At 43.9% G+C, this 23,511-nt stretch overlaps 2 protein-coding genes across 8 annotated transcripts in view; one reads left to right on the forward strand and one right to left on the reverse strand.

Moving 5' to 3' along the window:
* Positions 1 to 23,511, forward strand: part of EIF2AK1 (eukaryotic translation initiation factor 2 alpha kinase 1) — a 79,165-nt gene that overhangs the window by 50,593 nt on the left and 5,061 nt on the right. For 3 of the 6 annotated variants that reach the window (XM_063814021.1, XM_016946022.4, XM_016946024.4), the window contains exons 3-12: positions 2,335 to 2,468; positions 3,517 to 3,554; positions 5,271 to 5,370; positions 6,211 to 6,291; positions 7,705 to 7,804; positions 9,379 to 9,439; positions 11,156 to 11,483; positions 13,730 to 13,841; positions 14,877 to 14,977; positions 23,365 to 23,479. In XM_063814021.1, coding sequence (XP_063670091.1) covers positions 2,358 to 2,468; positions 3,517 to 3,554; positions 5,271 to 5,370; positions 6,211 to 6,291; positions 7,705 to 7,804; positions 9,379 to 9,439; positions 11,156 to 11,483; positions 13,730 to 13,841; positions 14,877 to 14,977; positions 23,365 to 23,479 — 1,147 coding nt within the window. In that variant the 5' untranslated portion in view covers positions 2,335 to 2,357. The remainder of the gene's footprint in view (positions 1 to 2,334; positions 2,469 to 3,516; positions 3,555 to 5,270; positions 5,371 to 6,210; positions 6,292 to 7,704; positions 7,805 to 9,378; positions 9,440 to 11,155; positions 11,484 to 13,729; positions 13,842 to 14,876; positions 14,978 to 23,364; positions 23,480 to 23,511) is intronic. The other 3 variants (XM_063814022.1, XM_016946023.3, XM_063814023.1) reach the window with 1 other exon arrangement.
* On the reverse strand, positions 15,847 to 21,955 carry ANKRD61 (ankyrin repeat domain 61). 2 transcript variants are annotated; one of them, XM_016958661.4, is made up of 3 exons: positions 20,805 to 21,955; positions 19,459 to 19,556; positions 15,847 to 16,955 (listed from the first exon to the last, which is right to left on the reverse strand). In XM_016958661.4, the coding sequence occupies exons 1-3, from the start codon at positions 21,018 to 21,020 to the stop codon at positions 16,013 to 16,015; spliced, it is 1,257 nt and encodes a 418-aa protein (XP_016814150.1). In that variant the 5' UTR covers positions 21,021 to 21,955; the 3' UTR covers positions 15,847 to 16,012. The 2 variants fall into 2 exon arrangements, with proteins under 2 accessions (XP_016814150.1, XP_054511494.1); XM_054655519.2 differs by having other exon boundaries at positions 20,886 to 21,107.

A 23,511-nucleotide genomic window follows, 5' to 3' on the forward strand; every position in this document is an offset into this window, starting at 1 on the left:
GAACCGAAGGAAGTGTATTCCTTAGGTTCTGAAGCATTGGTGCCTGGGAATTATTGTATTAGTCTCATCAAATAGAGAAGCAGATTAGAAAAATACAGTAATCTTGTACATGATTAAAGCAATCCTGTGAATTTTACTGATTTTAAGATAATTTTGAATTCCTTATATACAGCCTCTTTAGATGACTTTTTTTTTTTTTTTTTTTTGATAAGGAGTCTTGCTCTGTTGCCCAGGCTGGAGTGCGGTAGTGCGATCTCGGCTCACTGCAACCTCCACCTTCTGGGTTCAAGCGATTCTCTTGCCTCAGCCTCCCAAGTAGCTGGGACTACAGGCACCCACCACCACACCCGGCTAATTTTTTGTATTTTTAGTAGAGACGGAGTTTCACTGTGTTAGCCAGGATGGTCTCGATCTCGTGACCTCATGATCCACTGGCCTCGGCCTCCCAAAGTGCTGGGATTACAGGTGTGAGCCACCGTGCCCAGTCTAGATGACTGAAGTTTAAAACAAGGTTATTTAAATAAATGTTTTTGATGTAATCAGTGAGTTGATAATCTAAATGGAGAGTTTTCTATTTCTTTTTTCTTTTTTTTAGCAACAAATGTGGCTTTCATAACTGTAGAGTTTTTGATGCAGAAAGAATATCCTTGGTGGGGCACGGTGGCTCACGCCTGTTATCCTAGCACTTTGGGAGGCTGAGGTGGGCGGGTCACGAGGTCAGGTGTTCGAGACCAGCCTGGCCAACATGGTGAAACCCCATCTCTACTAAAAATACAAAAATTAGCCAGGTATGTTGGCGGGTGCCTGTAATCCCAGCTACTTGGGAGGGTGAGGCATGAGAATCCCTAGAATCCAGGAGGTGGAGGTTGCAGTGATCTGAGATCGCTCCACTGCCCTCCAATTTGGGCAACAGGGTGAGACTCTGTCTCAAAAAAAAAAAAAAAAAATTAGCCAGGCGTGGTGGTGTGCACCTGTAATCCCAGCTACTCAGGCGACTGAGGCAGGAAAATCGCATGAACCCTGGAGGCGGAGGTTGCAGTGAGCCGAGATCGTGCCATTGCACTCCAGCCCGGGCGACAGAGCGAGACTCTGTCTCAAAAAAAAAAAAAAAGAAAAAAAATGTCCTCATTGGTATCTGTATTTGTTGAATGAGTAGGAGCCAAGGCACCTTTGTGGAAACTTACTTTTTCTAAGGAGCTTGATATTTGGTTTACACATGTGTACCATGGGCTCTTTGTATGTTGGTTAAAGGTATTTCGTGACGATGAATGGTCACTTTTGTTGTAAGTTCTCATCATATGTTTGCCCTCCTGCTCTTATTCTTCTCTTACTGCCTAACAGCAAAGGGTAATGTGTGGAATGTCAGAAGAGTTTGTTTACTCTTTTTTTTGTTTGCCCTTTTTTTAGAAACAGCTTAGTACTTTACTGACTAGTCTTGGTAAACAAGTGACTGTACAGGGTAAGAGAAGTAATTATAGGCCGGGTGCGGTGGCTCACGCCTGTAATCCCAGCACTTTGGGGGGCCGAGGTGGGTGGATCACGAGGTCAGGAGATCGAGACCATCCTGGCTAACATGGTGAAACCCCTTCTCTACTAAATATACAAAAAAATTAGCTGGGCGTGGTGGCAGGCGCCTATAGTCCCAGCTACTCAGGAGGCTGAGGCAGGAGAATGGCATGAACCCGGGAGGCAGAGCTTGCAGTGAGCCGAGATCGCGCCAGTGCACTCTAGCCTGCGTGACAGAGTGAGACTCCATCTCAAAAAAAAAAAAAAAAAAGAGAAGTAATTATAGTTGTGCTTTTCATGAATGAGTGTACTAGTTGCTCCTTCTCTTTTAGAGAATCATTCCCCAAGTTTCTTCGCTTTTAAAAAAAATTTATCTAAGGGCTGGGCCTGGTGGCTCACGCCTGTAATCCCAGCACTTTGGGAGGTGGAGTTGGGCAGATCACTTGAGGCCAGGAGTTCGAGACCAGCCTGGCCAATGTGGCGAAACCCCGTCTTTACTAAAAATAGAAAAATTAGCTGGGCATGGTGGCACACGCCTGTAATCCCAGGTACTTGGGAGGTTGAGGCAGAAAAATCACTTGAACCCGGGAGGTGGAGGTTACAGTGAGCCAAGATAGTTGTCACTGCACTCTCTGTCTCAAAAAAAAATTTCTTTTACGTTATTCTAGAGAACATTCTCCAAGTTTAACGTGTTTATAAATATAGTATTTTTCCTATTGAGGTTTTTGTATATATTGCTATTATTACACATTATTCTCTGTGTACACTTTAAAATTGCCATTTTATTAAAGATGTTTCTAATAATAGTTTTTCATATTCTTTTTATAGTACTTTGCCAGACGTTTATCAAAATGGGGCTGCTGTCTTCTTTCACTTGTAGTGACGAGTTTAGCTCATTGAGACTACATCACAACAGAGCTATTACTCACTTAATGAGGTCTGCTAAAGAGAGAGTTCGTCAGGTAAGCCCTAAAAAATATACTTTAATTTTATGATAATTATATTTTAAAGCACTGTGAAATTCTGATTATAAAACAAGTTTTTAAAAGTATAAACTCTAGGCCAGGAGTGGTGGTGTGGCTCATGCCTTAATCCCAGCACTTTGGGAGGCTGAGATGGATCATTTGAGGCCAGGAGTTCAAGGCTGCAGTGAGCCATGGTTGTGCCACTGCACTCCAGCCTGAGCAGCAGAGTGAGAACCTGCCTGAAAAAAAAAAAAAAAAAAAAAGAGAGGAGAGGCAAAGGAGAGGGCACAGATGGACTGGGATCTTGAGACAATTTCAATTTATTTTTGTTTTGTTTCGTTTTGAGACAGAGTCTCGCACTGTCATCTGGGCTGGAGTGCAGTGGCGCAATCTTGGCTCATTGCAACCTCTGCCTCCCAGATTCAAGGGATTCTCCTGCCTTAGCCTCCCAAGTAGCTGGGACCACAGGCACCTGCCACCACGCCCAACTAATTTTTTGTATGTTTAGTAGAGACAGAGTTTCTTCATGTTGGCCAGGCTGGTCTCGAACTCCTGACCTCGTGATGTGCCTGCCTTGGCCTCCCAAGTGCTGGGATTACAGGCGTGAGCCACCGCGCCCTACCTAATTTATGGTTTTTACTTAGTAAGATGGGAGGTGGTACAGGATTTTGATTAGAGGAGTGACACAATCTGACTTACATTTTAGTGGGGTCACACTGGCTGCTGTGTTGCGAATGGACTGAGGGGGCACGGGCAGAAGCAGGGTGCCAGGTGCCACCATACACGCGAGAGAGGTGGGCAGGCAGGAGGGGTGGGGAGCTCCTGCATGGATTTTGAAGGTGACGTCAGTCTTGTCTGCTTGCTGGTCTGTTCTCAGCTTTGAAATATTTTCAGTTGTAAACTCTTAAGTAATACTGAAAAAGCCAGTGGTTTTTAAAATATTGTTTATGCATTTGGGGTTGTTAATGTGATATTGAATTTTGATAGATTCTTTATTCCATGCAAGTTTTCAAAATGCTTTTTAAAAACAATTTTTTAATTGTAGGATCCTTGTGAGGATATTTCTCATATCCAGAAAATCAGGTATGTGTGAAAAACTTTCTTGATTATGCGGACTATTGAAAAGAAATCAAAATTAAGAAAATACTGATTTGAGGTTAAAACATAATATCGTTAGTATTGTTTATGAACATTAAAAACTTTGTTCTCAGCAATTAAATACTGCTCTGAGACTTGCTTTGCTTCTTATTCCCTCCTCTTTGATCCCCTGCCTCTCACCACTGAGTGTGGATTCCATGGTCACACTGTTAATTCAGATTCCTGATACCCAGGCTCTGTTAGGGGGACCATTGAATTCTGGCTAGTTTAAATACTAGTTTAAAATCTAACTGGTCTGACCTAAATATTCATCAGCCCATGAATAGATAAGCATGTGGTCTATCCCTGCAATAAAGTGTTATTCAGCTATTAAAAGGAATGAAGTACGGATTCATGCTACAATATGGATGAATCTTGAAAACATCCTAAGTAAAAACAGCCAGTCATAAAAGGCCACATATTGTGTGTTTTCATTTCTATGAAATATCCAGAGTAGGTGAATCCATGGAGACGTAAATAGTGGTTTTCAGGGAGTGGGGTAAGGGAAGGATGGGGAGTGAAAACTAATGGATATAGGGTTTATTTTGGGGGTGATGAAAATATTCTGAAATTAGGTAGCGGTGATGGTTGCACAACTTTAGGTACTAAAAACCACTGAATTGTACATTTGAGAGAGGTGAATTTGACAGTATGTGAATTATATCTTGATAAAGCACTCTACATTAAAAAAAAATCTAATTGGTCTACATCATTAAGAAATTTAAGTAGCTGCTTATGGTGGTGCATACCCAGTCCCAGCTACTTGGGAGGCTGAGGCAAGACGACTGCTTGAGCCCAGGAGTCCTGGGCTGTAGTGCACTATGCCAGTCTGGTGTCCACATTAAGTCTGGCATCAGTATGGTGACCTTGATCTCCCAGGAGCAAGGGACCACCAGGTTGCCTAAGGAGGAGTGAACTAGCCCAGGTTGGAAACAGAGCAGGTCAGTACTCTGGTGCTGCTCAGTAGCAGGATCACACCTGTGAATAGCCACTGCAATCTAGCCTGGGCAACATAGCAAGACCCTGTCTTAGAAGAAAAATAAATAAAAAAGAAATTTCAGTAATTTTTTTTTTTTTTTTTGAGACGGAGTCTTGCTCTGTCACCCAGGCTGGAGTGCAGTGGCATAATCTCGGCTCACTGCAACCTCTGCCTCCTGGGTTCAAGCAATTCTCCTGCATCAGCCTCCGGAGTAGCTGGGATTACAGGCACCCGCCACCACACCCGGCTAATTTTTGAATTATTACTAGAGACGGGGTTTTACCATGTTGGCCAGGCTGGTCTTGAACTCCTGACCTCATGATCTGCCCTCCTCGGCCTCCCAAAGTGCTGGGATTACAGGCGTGAGCCACCACGCCCAGCTGAAATTTCAGTAAATTTATTTCTGAGTTTAGCTAACCAACTGCTGGCTGTTAGTGATTCTTAGGATTTCTGCTGTACAACATTGGTAATAATTTCTACTTGGAATACCCGTTACTGGTAAAACACCTGATTTTGTTTTCTTCATAGGGATGAAAAATTTCATTTTAGCCCATCCTTTCCAAATCAGCACAGTTTAGTGATACATGAGGTTTGTGAGGTTAGTAATCCTGTGAGCATGAGGTATCCTAGAACATTTTGATTCTCTCATGTTTTAATATTGATTGTTTGTATTTAACTTTCAGATCAAGGGAAGTAGCCTTGGAAGCACAAACTTCACGTTACTTAAATGAATTTGAAGAACTTGCCATCTTAGGAAAAGGTGGATACGGAAGAGTATACAAGGTTGTCTTCCACGTACTTGTTTTGACCTACTACCCTAAATAATTGTGTTTTCAGATATTGTTTTCATTATTCTTTTATTTATTTATTTTTTTGAGATGGAGTCTCGCTCTGTCGCCAGGCTGGAGTGTGCGGCGCAATCTCAGCTCACTGCAACCTCCGACTCCCTGGTTCAAGCGATTCTTCTGCCTCAGCCTCCCGAGTAGCTGGGATTACAGGCATATGCCACTACACCCAGCTAATTTTTGTATTTTTAATAGAGACGGGGTTTCACCGTGTTGGCCAGGATGGTCTTGATCTCCTGACCTCGTGATCCACCCACCTCGGCCTTCCAAAGTGCTGGCATTACAGGCATAAGCCACCGTGCTCGGCCTGTTTTCATTATTATTATATAACGTACTCAAAGGAAAATTCCAAGAAATCTTGTATATTTACTCTTCTTTAACATTTGTCATGTACAGGGAAGTGGGCAGGTTGTAATGTTTTTCTAACAGTGTTGATTGTTTACATGGATTTTGGAAACTTTGAATTTTTGACCTATAGTTAATTTTAATTAAAAAATGTGTTACCAAAAAAAGTTGTACTACTGTGTTTTGAGCTAACACACACCTTTTGCTAACATTCCCGTTCTTCAGCCTAGAGCTTCTTAGGAGCTAGACTTCCAACACTATCTGAAAAGCTCTTAGTCCGGCTGACTTCCCTGAACATAGTAAGGAGACATGTCTTTAGCTATATTTTACCTCTTTGGCTAGTTTGGATTGTCTAAGCTCAGATTAAAAGAACCTCTTTATTCAGTTAAAGTTTAATGACACAATATACTTTGTCTTTTCTTCTACTTTTCAGGTCAGGAATAAATTAGATGGTCAGTATTATGCCATAAAAAAAATCCTGATTAAGGGTGCAACTAAAACAGTTTGCATGAAGGTATGATTTTTAAAAATTACTTATTTTGAATAATTGTGTATTTAGTTCTTTTTGAAAGAGTTATACATGTATATGTGTATATTTGGCAAAAGTAGGTGGTGTGGATTTCCAGTTTACTAGGAATGGGGTTATAGTAAAGTACCAAAATTAAATTATTATTATTTTTTGTTTTGAGATGGAGTTTCACTCTTTTGGCCAGATTGGAGTAAAGTGGCATGATCTCGGCTCACTGCAGCCTCCGCCCCCCAGGGTTCAAGGATTCTCCTTCCTCCCAAGTAGCTGGGATTACAGGCATCTGCCACCATGCCTGGCTAATTTATATATATATATGTGTATAATTTTTAAAATATGTTAATTTCTTTAAATAAATGATCGATATATAATATAGCTAGTTATGAAAAAACAGGAGCCCAGTTCCAGGTCAGTCTTCTCCCTGACATGCTGTGTGGTTCTGGACGAGTTGTCCAGTCCTCTGAGCCACTTCTGTCACCTGCCCTGAAATAGTAGTGACGGTAGTGATTTTACTTACCTTGGAGGACTGGGGTAGGAATCAAAAGAGAGAATGGTGATAAGTGTGCCATAAAAAGCATAAAGTGCCCTATAAATATGTTATTTAGTTGCTATAACAATTGCCATTTGTTTCTCAAAAATATTTCCATTATATTGGCCAGGTGCAGTGGCTCACGCCTGTAATCCCAGCACTTTGGGAGGCGAAGGCAGGCAGATCACTTGAGGCCAGGAGTGTGAGACCAGCCTGGCCAACATGGCACAACCCTGTCTCTACTAAAAACACAAAAATTAGCTGGGTGTGGTAGTGCATGCTTGTAATCCCAGCTGCTCGGGAGGCTGAAGCACAGGAATGACTTGAACCCAGCAAAGAGGTTGCAGTGAGCCAAGATGGCACCACTTCACTCCAGCCTGGGCAACAGAGTGAGACTCTGTCTCAAAAAAAAAAAAAAAAAAAATTTCTATTATTTTAACATAGTGTAGATGCCTTGTACAGAGGAGTTTTCATTACAGATGGTCCTCCATCTTATGATGGGATTATGTCCTGATAAACCCATCATAAATTGAAAATATTGTAAATTGGAGATGCATTTTAATATGCATAACCTACCGAACATTATAACTTACCCTGCCTACCTTAAATGTGCTTCAAACACTTACATTACTCAATAGTTGGACAGAATCATCTAGCACAAAGCATATTTTATAATAAAATACCATATATCTCATGCACCGCATACTGCAAGCTGGAGAAAAGATCAAAATTCAAAGTACGTCAAAAATTGTGATGTCTTCATACCATTGTAAGTCAGGGGCCATCTGTATTTTGCTCTGGAACAAGAAGTATTGCATAAACATTTAACAAGTTATCAGCAAAAGGCAGATCTAATTCCATTTCTTTTCTAGGTCCTACGGGAAGTGAAGGTGCTGGCAGGTCTTCAGCACCCCAATATTGTTGGCTATCACACCGCGTGGATAGAACATGTTCACGTGATTCAGCCACGAGGTAAGCCGTTTTTGATGATATGGTAGTTGAAGCGTTGGCAAACTTTAGCCCGTGCACCAAATCTGGCCTGCCTTTGTTTTTGTACATACCACAAGCTGAGAATGGTTTTTACATATTTTTTTTGAGACGGAGTCTCACTCTGTCGCCCAGGCTGCTCCGCCTCCTGGGTTCACACCATTCTTCTGCCTCAGCCTCCCGAGTAGCTGGGGCTACAGGTGCCCGCCACCACGGCCAGCTAACTTTTTTTTTTGGTATTTTTTAGTAGAGACAGGGTTTCACCGTGTTAGCCAGGATGGTCTCGATCTCCTGACCTCGTGATTCACCCGCCTCGGCCTCCCAAAGTGCTGAGATTACAGGTGTGAGCCACCGCGCCTGGTTGGTTTTTACATTTTTAAATAGTTAAACAAAATCAGAAGATTTTGTGAAAATTATGTGAAATTATTTTTTTCTTTTCTTTTTTTTGAGACAGAGTCTCGCTCTGTCACCCAGGCTGGAGTGTAGTGGCGCGATCTTTGCTCACTGCAACCTCTGCCTCCTGGGCTTAAGTGATTCTTCTGCCTCAGCCTCCCGAGTAGCTGGGATTACAGGTGTGCGCCACCACGCCTGGCTAATTTTTGTATTTTTAGTACAGATGGGGTTTCACCATGTTGCCCAAGCTGGTCTTGAACTCCTGACCTCAAGTGATCCACCTGCCTCGGCCTCCCAGAGTGCTGGGACTATAGGCATGAGCCTCTGTGCCTGGCCCAAAATTTAAATATCAATAAATAAAATTTATTAGAACACAGGCTCTTCATTTATATATTGTCTATGGCTGCTTTTTAAATTTAAAGTTAGCTGGGGGCAGTGTGGCTCATGGCTGTAATCCCAACACTTTGGGAGGCCGAGGCAGGAGGATCACAAGGTCAGGAGTTCGAGACCAGCCTGGCCAATATGGTGAAACCCCATCTCTAATAAAAATACAAAAATGAGGTGGGCATGGTGGTGAGCACCTGTAGTCCCGGCTACTCGGGAGGCTGAGGCAGCAGAATCACTTGAACCCGGGAGGTGGAGGTTGCAGTGAGCCAAGATCATGCCAATGCATTCCACCCTGGGCAACAGAGCGAGACTGCCTCAAAAAAAAAAAAAAAAATTAAATTAAATTTTGTTTTAAAAATAGAGATGGGGAATCTCACTATATTGTGCATGCTGTTCTTAAACACCTGAGCTCAAGTGATCCTCGAGCCTCGGCCTCCCAAAGAGTTGGGATTACAGGCATGAGCCACTGGGCCTATGGCTGCTTTTATACCATAACAGAATTGTTCAGTTACAGCAGAGTCCCAGAGGGCCCTAAAACCTAAAATATTTACTGTCAAGTCCTCTGTGCTGTTTGCTGACCCCTCGTATAGTTGCATGGCTTTGTTTTTACGGTTCCTAACACGTGCCATTTGAATAAACTTTTTGTATTTTGCCAGAAGGTCATGACATTTTTAGACTTGTAGTCTCATTTGACACTATTTGTATATTTTAACTCTGTCTTTGACTACAATTTGAAAAACTGGGCTGTTTGAAGATGATTGTTGTTTGTTTTCATTCAGCAGACAGAGCTGCCATTGAGTTGCCATCTCTGGAAGTGCTCTCCGACCAGGAAGAGGACAGGTATGTCCTTTTACATATTAGGACATTACCTCTTGTCACCTGCATTGGGCTTTTGTTCTTTTTTTTGGCGACAGAGTCTCGCTCTGTCACCCAGACTAGAGTGCAGTGGCACAATCTTGGCTCACTGCAACCTCCGTCTCCTGTGTTGCAGCGATTCTCCTGCCTCAGCTTCCCGAATAGCTGGGACTATAGGTGCCCGCCACCACACCCAGCTAGTTTTTTGTATTTTTAGTAGAGACGGGGTTTCACCGTGTTAGCCAGGGTGGTCTCGATCTCCTGACCTCGTGATGTGCCCACCTCGGCCTCCCGAAGTGCTGGGATTACAGGCGTGAGCCACTGCACCTGGCCTGCATTGGGCTATCTTTGTCTTTTGCTACAAGGAGCTCAGGAGGAGTATTTTAGACTTTGCTTATTTTCATTACAAAATGTTAAATTATTTCTTCCTTTCAGATATTTCCTGTTGGTATTTTTTTTTTTTTTTTGAGATGGAGTCTCGCTCTGTCGCCCAGGTTGGAGTGCAGTGATGTGATCTCAGCTCACTGCAACCTCTGCCTCCCAGGTTTAAGCGATCCTCCTGACTTAGCCTCCCTAGAAGCTGGGATTATAGGCCTCCACCACCATGCCTGCCTAATTTTTGTATTTTTAGTAGAGACGGGGTTTTGCCATGTTGGCCAGGCTGGTCTCAAACTCCTGAACTCAGGTGATCTGCCTGCCTTGGCCTCCCAAAGTGCTGGGATTACAGGTGTGAGCCACTGCACCTGGTCTATTTTTTATTATTTTTGTTGAGGCAGGATCTCGCTCTTTTGTCCAGGCTGGAGTGCAGTGGTATGATCACAGCTCATTGCAGCCTCCAACTCCTGGACTCAGGCAATCCTCCCACCTTAGCTGCCTGAGTAGCTGGGACTACAAGCTTGCGCCACCATGTCTGGCTAATTTTTGTATTTTTTGTAGAGATGGGGTTTTGCCATGTTGTTCAGGCTAGTGTCGAACTCCTGGGCTCAAGCAATCCTCCCGCCTTGGTTTACCAAAGTGTTGGGATTATAGGCATGAGCCACTGTGCCAGACCTGTACATTGGCTTTTTTTTTTTTTTTTTTTTAGATGGAGTCTCACTCTGTTGGCCAGGGTGGAGTGCAGTGGCGCAATCTTGGCTTACTGTAACCTCTGCCTCCCGGGTTCAAGCGATTCTCCTGCCTCAGCCTCCTAAGTAGCTGGGACTATAGGCGCATGCCACCACACCCGGCCAATTTTTGTATTTTTTAGTAGAGATGGTGTTTCACCATATTGGCCAGGCTGGTCTCGAACTTCTGACCTTGTGATCTGTCTGCCTTGGCCTCCCAAAGTGCTGGGATTACAGGCATGAGCCACTGCACCCGGCCGACTTTTTTTTTTCTTGGAGACGGAGTCTCACTCACTTTGTCGCCCAGGCTGGAGTACAGTGGCATGATCTCAGCTCACTATAACCTCCATCTCCTGGGTTCGAGTCATTTTCCTGCCTCATCCTCCCCAGTAGCTGCGATTACAGGCGTATGCCACCATACCCGTCTAATTTTTGTGTTTTTAATTGAGATGGGGTTTTACCATGTTGGGTAAGCTGGTCTCCAACTCCTGACCTTAAGTGATCTGCCCGCCTCAGCCTCCCAAAGTGCTGAGATTACAGGCATGAGCCACTGTGCTCGGCCCATTGACTTTTATGTTTACTATTTTTTTTTTTTCAGAGAGCATTGTGGTGTTAAAAATGATGAAAGTAGCAGCTCATCCATTATCTTTGCTGAGCCCACCCCAGAAAAAGAAAAACGCTTTGGAGAATCTGACACTGAAAATCAGAATAACAAGTCGGTGAAGTACACCACCAATTTAGTCATAAGAGACTCTGGTGAACTTGAGTCGACCCTGGAGCTCCAGGAAAATGGCTTGGCTGGTTTGTCTGCCAGTTCAATTGTGGAACAGCAGCTGCCACTCAGGCGTAATTCCCACCTAGAGGAGAGTTTCACATCCACCGAAGAATCTTCCGAAGAAAATTTCAACTTTTTGGGTCAGACAGAGGTAGATTACTTTCCCAGACCCTCCTAATTTGGCCAGTATTGGGGACTGTGCAGGTGTGTGGCCTTCTCTCGCCCTCTCTCAGCTCTGGCGCTTCTGCCCTGCGTTCAGTCTCTTGTACTGGCCATGTTCCCCTTGCCATGTGGCCTTTGCGTTCGGTTCTCCCTTCTTCACTTAGTTAACTCCTCCACGTCCTTTTCTGGCCTCCCCGACCTGACCATTTACAGCTCCAGATCATCTCAAGTGTGTACCCTAGAGTTGGCGGCCTCACTCACACTCTGTTTCTGTTGTATGTTAGCATCATGCTATAAAGATATATTTATGCAAAACGATTTTGCAGCATGACTTTAGGTGAGTCCCAGTAGGATTAGCAGCTCAGTATTCGGGATATTCTTTTTAATTTTAAAATTGGTTTTATGTTAGTTGTAGTTTTCAGGAGGCTCTTGTTGAGGGTCATACTGATACAACCCTCTTTCCATGGCCACGCTGCCACCATGCTTTCCCCAGTATTTTAAGTAGTAATATTAAAAACATGAACATTAGGCCGGGTGTGGTGGCTCACGCCTGTAATCCCGGCAGTTTGGGAGGCCGAGGAGGGCAGATCACCTGAGATCAGGAGTTCAAGACCAGCCTGGCCAACATGGTGAAAGCTCGTCTCTACTAAAAATACAAAAATTAGCCAGGCATGATGCTGTGCGCCTGTAATCCCAGCTACTCAGGAGGCTGAGGCAGGAGAATCGCTTGAACCCGGGAGGCAGAGGTTGCAGTGAGCCAAGATTGTGCCACCGTACTCCAGCCTGGGCAACTAGAGCAAGACTCTGTTTCAAAAAAAATAAAAAAATAAAACTAAAAACATGAAAATTGTCAGGGTCTACACATAATCTGTCTTGTTAAGATTATAAAACTGTATATACCATCTACAAAGACACAGCGCAGAATTAATTCTTGTCACGGAATATGTGTTTCTGAGCCTGTGTTTTTTTTCTTGAGACAAAGTTTTGCTCTTGTCACCCAGGCTGGAGTACGGTGGCATGATCTCGGCTCACTGAAACCTCTGCCTCCTGGATTCAAGCGATTCTCCTGCCTCAGCCTCCCGAGTAGCTGGAATTACAGGCGCCCACCACCATGCCCAGCTAATTTTTTTGTACTTTTAGTAGAGACAGGGCTTCACCATGTTGGCCAGGCTGGTATCAAAGTCCTGACCTCAGGTGATCCACCTGCCTCGGCCTCCCAAAGTGCTGGGATTACAGGCATAAGCCACTGCATCCTACCAAGCCTGTGCTTTTTTTTTTTTTTTTTGGAGATGGAGTCTTGCTCTGTCACCCAGGCTGGAGTGCAATGGTGCAATCTCAGCTCACTGCAACCTCCGCCTCCCAGGTTCAAGCAATTCTCCTGCCTCAGCCTCCTGAGTAGTGGGATTACAGGCACGCGCCACTACACCTGGCTGATTTTTTTGTATTTTTAGTAGAGACGAGGTTTCATCATGTTGTTCAGGCTGGTCTTGAACTCCTGACCTCGTGATCCACCTGCCTTGGCCTTCCAAGATGCTGGGATTACAGGTGTGAGCCACCACGCCTGGCTAAGCCTGTGCTTTTTTATGAAACTTAGAACTTTGAACACTTTCACCTGAATCTGGATGACTTGAGTTTGGGGGACTTTTAATCAGAATCATTTCATTTCTCTGTATTTTATTTGGAAAATTTTCTTAGATGCCTAAATCAGATGGTATATACAGTGGGCTACAGTAAGCTTAGTGTTTGCTTAACTTTTTATTGAATAAGTTATTAGTTATGTACAACGTGAAGCCAGACAAAGTATATATACTTTGTAGAAATATATAGAGTAGTAGAATATCATACAGCCATTCTTTGATGCTTTCTCTTAGCTTTAAAAACTGTTTATGTAGCGAGCAGACCAGTTTCAGGACCAGTTTCTCCGGGTCACAGTTGAGAGCTTCTGCCATTGGACCCCTGCCTGACTTCAGCCTGGCCCCCCTTCTGCTGGTATTACAACACCCTGTTTTAATTATCAGTCTTCTTATCTGTCACTTTCATTAGACTTTGGGCTTCTTGGGTGGGCCTGTGTCCTGAGGACACTTCTGTCTTGCAAAGAGAAGTCCACACAGGTTTAATGACTTCCCTAGAGGCCTACTCTCTTGGCCCAGAATAGGCAGATGAATATTTGTTGGCTAAATGAATAATGCGAGTGAATCGTGCAAAGATGGGAGCCATCACTGTGTCCTCTCCTAGGCACAGTACCACCTGATGCTGCACATCCAGATGCAGCTGTGTGAGCTCTCGCTGTGGGATTGGATAGTCGAGAGAAACAAGCGGGGCCGGGAGTATGTGGACGAGTCTGCCTGTGAGTACCGTCTGGGTCTGCCGGGCCGGGAAATAGACACAGTCACACCTTCCCCATTTCATGTAGGAGTTGCCTCCAGGTGCTTTGTTTTCATTTTTATTTTTTATTTATTGTATTTTTTTGAGACAGAGCTTTGCTCTGTTTGTTGCTCAGGCAGGAGTGCAGTTGTACACCCACTGCTCACTATAGCCTTGGCCTCCCTGGCTAAGCGATCCTCCCACCTCAGCCTCCTGAGTAGCTGGGACTACAGGTGCATGCCACTATGTCTGGCTGATTTTGAAAAACAAAATTTTGTAGAGACAGGGTCTCATTATCCTGCCCAGGCTGGTCTCCAACTCCTGATCTCAAGCAATCCTCCTGTCCTCTCCTCCCAAAGTGCTGAGATTATAGGCGTGAGCGTCTGTACCTGGCCAGAATTTTTTCTTTATCAATTTTTGTGTTAGTCCTGTAAAACCTCTCCATCCTCTAAATGTATGTCATCATATTAATAGATGAATTAATTTACTTACATTTTTTGGGCCATATGCTGTGTCATTTTTGGAAAGTGAGGCATTCCAGATGATTGAATCATACTCCTGGAGCTAACATATTTTATCTTTTTTCTTATTCCATTATTTGTAATAATATCTTTAATCCACTGTGGGCTAGGATACCAGATTTATTAGCATTAAATCCCAGAATGTCAAGGGTTCAAGGGAACTTAAACTTTATCGAATCTAGTTGCCTGATACCCGAGAATTATTTAAAAAGTCATTAATACAGGGGAGGGCTGTGATTGAAGTTAGAGGTACTTTGTTTCTGGTTGACAAAGTCCATCAACTGTTGGGTGCTGGTTTGTGATGGTTTCTTTGCCAGCTGAGGAACCCTTCCTGCTTATTTCTAGGTTTTAGACCATTCTGCAGCATTGACTTTGTTGAAAATCTAGATTGTTCTTAAGTGTCAGATGTTAATGTATTTAGAATGACATTAATATTTAGATGCCCATGTAATGAGTAAAAAAATTAGAGAAATAAAACTATTTTTTTTTACTTCAAGGTCCTTATGTTATGGCCAATGTTGCAACAAAAATTTTTCAAGAATTGGTAGAAGGTGTGTTTTACATACATAACATGGGAATTGTGCACCGAGATCTGAAGGTAAGTGGGGGCGATGAAATCATTGAAAGCAGTGGGAGCTTTGTATCAGGGACGACTTGATGTTGGTTGATTAAACTAAATAAGATTACATGTCCTAGTTCATTTGCTTAGGAGGTTATAATTACTGTCAGAGAAGTCATTGTTCGATAGATCCAGAGTATGGAAACATTAGGTTGAATTTTTTTTTTTTTTTTGAGACAGCATTTCGCTCTGTCACCCACGTTGGAGCGCAGTGGCACGATTACAGCTCACTGCAGCCTCCAACTCCCAGGCTCAAGCGATCCTCCCACCTCAGCCTCCCTAGTAGCTGAGACTACAGGCATGTGCTACCATGCCCAGCTAATTTTTAAATTTTTTTTTGTAGAGATGGAGTTTTGCTATGTTGCCCAGGTTGATCTTGAACTCCTGGGCTCAAGTGATCCTCCCATCTTGACCTCCCAAAGTGCTGGGGTTACAGGTGTGAGCCACTGCACTTGGTTATAAGTTGAATTTTAAAGTAGTAATTTTGGGGCTTTTGAATCCTCCGTGGAGTATAAGTACTTTTTTTCAGGTGCTCTGAGTACTGCTATAATCAGGGGTGCTAAATGTATTTAGTGCTGACAGAAATGCTCATTTATTATTGCAGACTTAGAGGTAAACTCTATTTCTATAATTATTCATCTTAAAGTTTAACAAAATCGGAAGTTTTTTTGCTGTTTTAGAAAAGTCTATATAAAGACTATTTGATTTTTATCCACAAAAGGCTATCAAGAAAGAGAGAAAATATATTTGTGTCTTTGGCTGAAGAGATTTAAATTAATTTGCTTACTTTTCAGCCCAAAGTTAAATCATGGAAAGGGCATGAAAAAAAAAACCTAGGAACAAAAATGTTAATAGGCAAATCACTTTGTATTTTGGAACATGTTCAAGAATCAGTAGTTTGTACATTTGGGATGTCACAGGTGATAGGTGAAGCATTTTCTGGGACATGTCTAGCCAGAAAATGCAGTTTGAGTGGCTGAAAGTCCCTCTGCTGTGAAACTGGGAGGTCTTCTTTCAAGAGGTATATGCCAAGTCATAACAGCAGTAGACAGAATTCCATATTGTCACTGGGAGGAATTGCTTCAAGTGCTGTTTGTATTTCTCACCATAAATATTCCTGATGTTTCTTTTGCAGATACCCTGTAGGGATAAAGGTTTTTGCGATTGCTTTATTAGGGTGTCCCTTAAGAGGCGGAATTCTGGTAGCATGATTCCTGCAGGTAGAATTCCTCGGTTATTGGTCATTCTCAGAGGATAAGTGTGATAAAGTAGCTTGGCCAGAAGTGCCGTATCTCTTACATTGAAACTGCGCTGAAGGTACATATAAATTGGAGATTCCCCGTTTCTTGTTAAAATGTTAACATTTGCTTCAAATTCAAGCAGGAGATTGATGATTGCCTCTCTGCCTCCAAAGCATGCCTCATGGATGGCTGTTTGGCCCTTGTAGTCCTGGGCGTTGACTTTGGCTCCGTGAGTGAGCAGCAGACGGATGCAGCTGACCCCCGCCCCGAGGAGTCGGCCTGCTTTGCTTGATGCAGTGCACACTGCAAGCTTCAGGGGCGTGTTCCCCGTGGAAGAGACAGCACAGTTGACGTTTGCTCCATAGGCAATGAGCGTTTCCATCATCTCCTTATTCAGCATGTTTGCGGCCATGTGAAGGGGTGTCATGCTGGCTTCATTAATAGCATTGACATCGGCACCATTTTGGGTCAAAATGGAGAGAACTGGATAGCAACCATATGCTATGGCCAGGTGGAGTGGTGAACGTTTGTTGCTGATTTCCCCTTGAGCGTTAACTTGAGCTCCGTGCGCACACAAGATGCGGAGACATGTGATGCTGCTATTCTGAATGTCTGTCAGGATCCTGTGCGTTCTGTTGCCTGGTTTTGCCCACGTGGTGGAAGTGACTGGCCAGTGCAGTAGCATTAAGTTGAGTGTGGTGAGGCCTGTCGTGTCCCTAGAATGGGTATTGATTACACGTTACACTGAATTCACAGTGGGAACGGCTCTACGTGAACAGTTAATGCTTAAGAAGCCAGTATTTAAAGTAAGACCCTTCAATTACCTTAAGGACATGTTTCAAAATCTGTATCGCTGGGTAGTTTCTCAGGCTATCCCAGGGTTTTTCGTGGGATGTGGTGGGATGCATCACTACGTGATGGGGCCTAGCTTCATTTTTTATATATATAATTTTTTTTTTTGAAAAATTATTTTCACTTTTATACAATGTTGTGAAGAAGGCCCAGCTTCTTGGAGTAGCCTGTTTTACCTGTGCCGTCCCCGCTAGGGCTGTGTCCCTTCAAGGCTGTATCTTAGTGATTTCTGCAGCCTGGCACCTCACACAGTGCTGGGCTGGGTTACTGGCTTTCTGTGAAATTGTGTGGACTTGAGTGTGATCTGTTATTGCCACAGAAGTGAGCCGTGAAGGCCCGAACTCCCGTTGACTCCTTTCTTAGAGGCTCTGTCTCTGCTCTCCTACCCGACATTTTTCTGCGTGAGTGTGTAGGGAGCAGAAGTGACAGGGGTTGAATCTGAAGACCTGTGGTCATTCTGAAGTTCATTCCCTGCTCCAGGCCAGGTGGAACGGGCATTTTACAACTTGGCCCTCATCTCAGAAGCGCTTTCAAAAATTCCTTTGTTTTGGCAGAGCAAAAGGAAGGTTTATTATGTAAATCTAACTGCTCTGCTGAAATTAGAAAATGATTTTAGTTCACATAGATTTGTTTAGCGTGAGGCCCTAGGCTATGGATATGGTGAAACAGCAGGTGGCCCCTACCTTTGTAGGGCTTATAGTCTAGCAGGGAAGATAGATGTGAAACAGTGAAACAGCTCAGTAAGTAGTGGAAGCCGGCAGAGTTCTAGAGAGATGCAGAAGCCTCACATAGCGCATGCAGTGTGCAGGGTAGGAAAGGGTCCCCTAAGGAGAATGGGGCGAGTCTGTGATGGTTGAGATGTGGAAGGGACTTCCAGAGGACTTGCAGAGCTGGGGTGGGGTGCTCAGGGAGAGGCTGGGAGCAAGACAGGTCAGGTGGGTTCTTCTGGAGCATGGTAAGGATTTGGGGCAAGAAGTTCTATTATTATTATTCTTTTGAGATGGAGTCTTGCTCTGTCACCCAGGCTGGAGTGTGGTGGCGTGATTTTGGCTCACTGCAACTGCCGCCTCACGGGTTCAAGCGATTCTCCTGCCTCAGCCTCCCGAGTAGCTGGGACTACAGGCGCCCGCCACCATGCCTGGCTAGTTTTTGTATTTTTAGTAGAGATGAGGTTTCATCAGGCTGGTCTCGAACTCCTGACCTCATGATCCACCCACCTCAGCCTCCCATGGTGCTGGGATTACAGGCATGAGCCACCGCGCCCGGCCTATACTACTTAATTCTTTCATTCACTCAGATAGTATTACTGGGCACTTGCTAAGTGTCAGGCATTGATTTGGTTGAGGTGCTGGAGATACAGTGGTGCACAAGGTCGACTTCTCTTTCATGCGGCTTACCTTCTAGTGGAGAGTCATAAACAAGAAAATCCATTGTCGGCCAGGCGTGGCGCCTCACACCTGTAATCCCAGCACTTTGGGAGGCTGAGGTGGACGGATCACGAGGTCAGGAGATCGAGACTGTCCTGGCTAACATGGTGAAACCCCATCTCTACTAAAAATACAAAAAATTAGCCAGGCGTGGTGGCAGGCGCCTGTAGTCCCAGCTACTTGGGAGGCTGAGGCAGGAGAATGGCCTGAACCCAGGAGAATGGTGCCACTGCACTCCAGCCTGGGCGACAGAGCGAGACTGTCTCAAAAAACAAAAACCAAAAATAAAGAAAATCCATTGTCTACCTATATTTTATTTTTCACACCTAACTTTGGTGGTTAAACTTATTGAAGGCCATGGCAAGGACTTTACTGCATTCCTCACAACACCACCATTGAGCTCTTAATCCTCAGAATGTGCATTAATTTGGCAAAATATTTATGATGTTGCATTTTTCTCAGTTTTTCAGAGTATCTCATCTACTCAGTAAAGACATTGGTTCATTCATAAGAACGAACAAGTCCAAACATAAGTGGAAAAAATGTATGAACTGAAAAAAAAATCTATATCAGGTATATCCTCACTTAGAAATGATTGTCAGTGAAGCTGGGTGCTGTGGCTGAGGGCTGTTAATTCCAGCACTTTGGGAGGCCGAGGCAGGTGGATCACTTGAGGCCAGGAGTTCAAGACCAGCCTGGCCAACATGGTGAAACCCTGTCTCTACTAAAAATACAAATGTTAGCTGGGCATGGTGATGCACACCTGTAATCCCAGCTACTCGGGAGGCTGAGGTGGGAGAAGCTCTTGAACCCAGGAAGTAGAGGTTGCAGTGAGGCGAGATTGTGCCATTGCACTCCAGCCTGGGCAACAGAGTGAGACCCCTGCCTCAAAACAAAAAAGAAAAAAAAAAAGAAATGATTTTCGGTGGAGTTAACTTACCTGACTTCTGGGTCAGCGCCGTGCCGTAACAGGCAGAGCAGACTCTGGGCCTTGTGGTACTTGGCAGCAAGATGGATGGGGATGATAGACTCTGTCGGCTTTGGAGGGAAAACAAAACACATTACAAGTGGCCCTGTGTAGTTAAAAATACTGTTTGTGTTAGCTTGCCATTTCAAAGGCAATACATTTATTTAGTGTCTCATTGGCTCACTCTTTTTCTGGTATGTGCATTGAAAGTTTCCTTTCTACTACCTGTTTTAAATGCTCAAAATTCAGTGAATTCCATCCTATAAAATCTGTGTTTCACAGAAATGCACATTTACTGAGCCAACAGAAATAACACTCAAAAGCTTTGGAAATTTTGGAAAGTTGATTCTTCAGAAGAGCCTGTGGTGTGATATTAAGGGTACTTGCTATGAAGTCACTTAGTCCTTAAATTAACCCACAGGGTGATGGACAAGTAGGTGCTGTGTCGTTGCCAAAGTCGTATTATCAGCAGTAAAACCTGAATCTTCAGGGTTTTCAAATATAACGCACCATATGTCCTGTCTATGATTAGCAGAGCTGTTTGTGCCAGCTCTTAAAATACACACATGTAAGTAGTGGTTTCACACCGTGGCTGCAAGATAAGACAGTAGGGTACAAGGGAGGGTGACTTCCTTTTTGAATTTAATTGTAAAAGTAATAATCATTGTATAAAAATTTAGAAAATGAAAATGTGTATATTAAAAAGGGAAAAACTATTTTTTGTTTGTTTGTTTGAGATGGAGTCTCGCTCTGTCATCCAGGCTAGAGAGTGCAGTGGTACGATCTTGGCTCACTGCAACCTCTGCCTTCTGGGTTCAAGCAATTCTCCTGCCTCAGCAGTCCGAGTAGCTGAGATTACAGTATCCTGCCACCATGCCCGGCTAATTTTTGTATTTTTAGTAGAGACGGGGTTTTGCCCTGCTGGCCAGGCTGGTCTTGAACTGCTGACCTCAGGTGATCCACCCACCTCGGCCTTCCAAAGTGCTGGGATTACAGGCATGAGCTACTGCGTCTGGCCAAAAAAAGGGAAAAACTAATTTGACCACATGGAGATCATCACTGTGGGTATGTTTGAGAGATGACATGAATGGTCTTCCAGTCACACAGGGTCTGGTGTTTTCTCATGTTGGTTTGTGTGTGACATGTGTAGGGGAGGCTTTGCAGGCTTTGGGGAGCACTGCAGTGTGTGTGGAGTGAGCTGGAGTCGTGTCTCATTCTCATAAGGGCCGTGAGCTTAGTGGGTTCACCAGCTTTAGATCATGCTTCTTTCTAAGCAGCCTGACTTTTTTCCAGAAGTGACTGAGCAGAAAAGAGGGTACCTGGGTCAGAAGTAATCTGTTGCTGGTGGAGTTGGGCAGAATGGTGATGGGCTGGTTGACAGGGTGATTTCTCAGGAGTACCTCGATCGTAGTGCAGTCTTCTCTCATGATGGCTTCATAGAGTTTTGAGTGAAGTGCTGCAGATGGGCCATCTTCCAGGGACTTGGCACTGTCAACCACCAGGTCTCTGCTTCCTTTCCTGGTTATATTCCCCATGAGAAAAACTTAAGACTTCAGGGGAAAATGTTGTTATGGAATTGGTCAGTTTCAGTCTCTTTGTGATGATTCTTTCAGTTCAGTTCTAGAACTGTTCTAGAATTTGTCGAGAATTGGATCTGTGAAGGCAATCCATCAGTTTGGAACCAAGCGTCCAGACTTCGTTCCTTGATCATAGAATGTCAAATGTCAGCAGTTTTTAGGGTTTTCTACTCTATCATAAAAACATATTCAAGCTATCATCTTACACCTTTATTTCTGATTTCTCTCCAGTTCAAGTGTAGCTGAAACAATGATCAAAGCTAAAACAGAGGAATTTATACATTAAAATACAAAGTTAAAATTATTACTTTTAAAGTAAGAAAACTTTTAACCTAAGTTATTTTTTAGTTTTTATTATAATAGAATCTTCCCTCTCCCCATTATGGGTTCAGTTTTTCTCCGGCATAGGAATAGTTTGGGAGATGTTTTGGGTCTGTACTCTTTGCTTAAATAAAGCCATTTAGTGTGATCTATTAGTTCCCAACCCTGGCTAATACATATGAGTTATCTGGGAGCTTTTAAAAAATATCAAAGTTGGCTGGGTGCGGTCGCTCATGCCTGTAATCCCAGCACTTTGAGAGGCCAGGGCGGGCAGAACATGAGGTCAAGAGATCAAGACCATACTGGCCAACATGGTGAAACCCTGTCGCTACTAAAAATACAAAAAGTAGCTGGCTGTGGTGGCGTGCGCCTGTAGTCCCAGCTACTCAGGAGGTTGAGGCAGGAGAATTGTTTGAACCTGAGAGGTGGAGGTTACAGTGAGCCGAGATGGCATCACTGCACTCCAGCCTGGCGACACAGCAAGACTCTGTCTTAAAAAAAAAAAATCAGATTTTTTGTAGTGCGAGAAACATGCTTACCCGTCCAAACCCAAAGAGTGAACTTAGAGGCACAAAGAACAGTGAAAGTGAGACTTTTAATAGCCCTCTTGCAAGGTCACGTGTCTGGTAGGCAGGTACACCCAGGGCAGTTACAACAGGTAATTTATCTCCTAGCATGCAAGACCCTACCTCAGTTCCTCACTGGTCAAGGACTACAGGGTTATGATCTTCCCAGACGTCGCCTAAGTTGCATTATCCCCTTAGAAGGTTATACCCTGGTCCCTTCCCCCCTTAAGTTTGGATTTCCCAATAATGAAACTTTCTTCCCTTTTATGGGCTGACTCCTCTACATCCTGTTCACTTATTGTGATCTTCCAGGTGGATGAGCCATGCGGTTTGTTACATTTGCAGGCTGGCTGCCGGTGCTTAGATTTATCATGCCTTGAAAAAGCCATTTAAAATGTTTTCTCACACATAGAAAATCACGTCTCTGGACTCGACAGGACAGTCGTTTCTTTTCTTTTCTTTTTTTTGAGACAGAGTCTCACTCTGTTTCCCAGGCTGGAGTGCAGTGATGCGATCTCGTCTCACTGCAACCTCTGCCTCCCAGGTTCAAGCAATTCTGCCTCAGCCTCCCGAGTAGCTGGGATTACAGGCATGCACCACCACACCTGGCTAATTTTTGTATTTTTAGTAGAGATGGGGTTTCACCATGTTGGCCAGGCTGGTCTTGAACTCCTGACCTCAGGCGATTTGCCCGCCTCAGCCTCCTAAAGTGCTGAGATTACAGGTGTGAGCCACTGTGCCCGGCCGAGGACAGTCATTTCTAAGAGCTTCTTGGGTAATGATGTGCAGTAAGGGTTGGGAAGCACTTGTGTACAAAGCATGCTCTACATTAATATTCTCCAAATTTAGAATAGCCTTGGGACTTTTAATAATACTGATGCTTGCGTTCACCCGCAGGAGTTCTGATGCAGTTGGCCTGGGGAATGGTTGAATGTTGAGGTTTTTTTTTTTTTTGAGACAGGGTTTTGCTCTTGTTGCCCAGGCTGGAGTGCAATGCCACAATCTTGGTTCACTGCAGCCTCTGACTCCTGGGTTCAAGCCATTCTTCTGCCTCAGTCTCCCTAGTAGCAGGGATTGCAGGCACGTGCCACCACACCTAATTTTGTATTTTTTAGAGACGGTTTTTCACCATGTTGGCCATGCTTGTCTTGAACTACTGACCTCAGGTGATCCGCCTGCCTCAGTCTCCCAAAGTGCTGGGATTACAGGCATGAGCCACTGCACCCGGCCAGATGTTGAGATTTTTAAAACTCCTGGATGATTCTGATGTGTAGGCAAATTTGGGAACTATTCCTCAAATATTTAACTTTTGAGGGGCTGCTTGCTCCTGAGTTCCAAACACTTAAAAACATTTACAAGATTTTACTATTTGTTTTAAGAAAGCCAAGGAGTTGACTTGTTTTGTTTGTTGATAGCCAAGAAATATTTTTCTTCATGGCCCTGATCAGCAAGTAAAAATAGGAGACTTTGGTCTGGCCTGCACAGACATCCTACAGAAGAACACAGACTGGACCAACAGAAACGGGAAGAGTAAGTTTTTGGTTTTGTTTTGTTTTCTTTGC

The sequence above is a fragment of the Pan troglodytes genome, chromosome 6, assembly GCF_028858775.2.
Source record: "Pan troglodytes isolate AG18354 chromosome 6, NHGRI_mPanTro3-v2.0_pri, whole genome shotgun sequence".
Lineage (NCBI taxonomy): Eukaryota > Metazoa > Chordata > Mammalia > Primates > Hominidae > Pan > Pan troglodytes.

Excerpts from the sequence above, each read along its gene's own strand:
- ANKRD61 (XM_016958661.4), bottom strand. The coding sequence starts at position 21,020 with ATGGGGAATATAACCAGGAAAGGAAGCAGAGACCTGGTGGTTGACAGT. Across the intron at positions 19,557-20,804 it reads ACAGATTACTTCTGACCCAG|CCGACAGAGTCTATCATCCC; the intron begins GTACCCTCTTTT and ends TTCCCTCCAAAG. Across the intron at positions 16,956-19,458 it reads GGCGCTGACCCAGAAGTCAG|GGACACGACAGGCCTCACCA; the intron begins GTAAGTTAACTC and ends TACCCATTCTAG.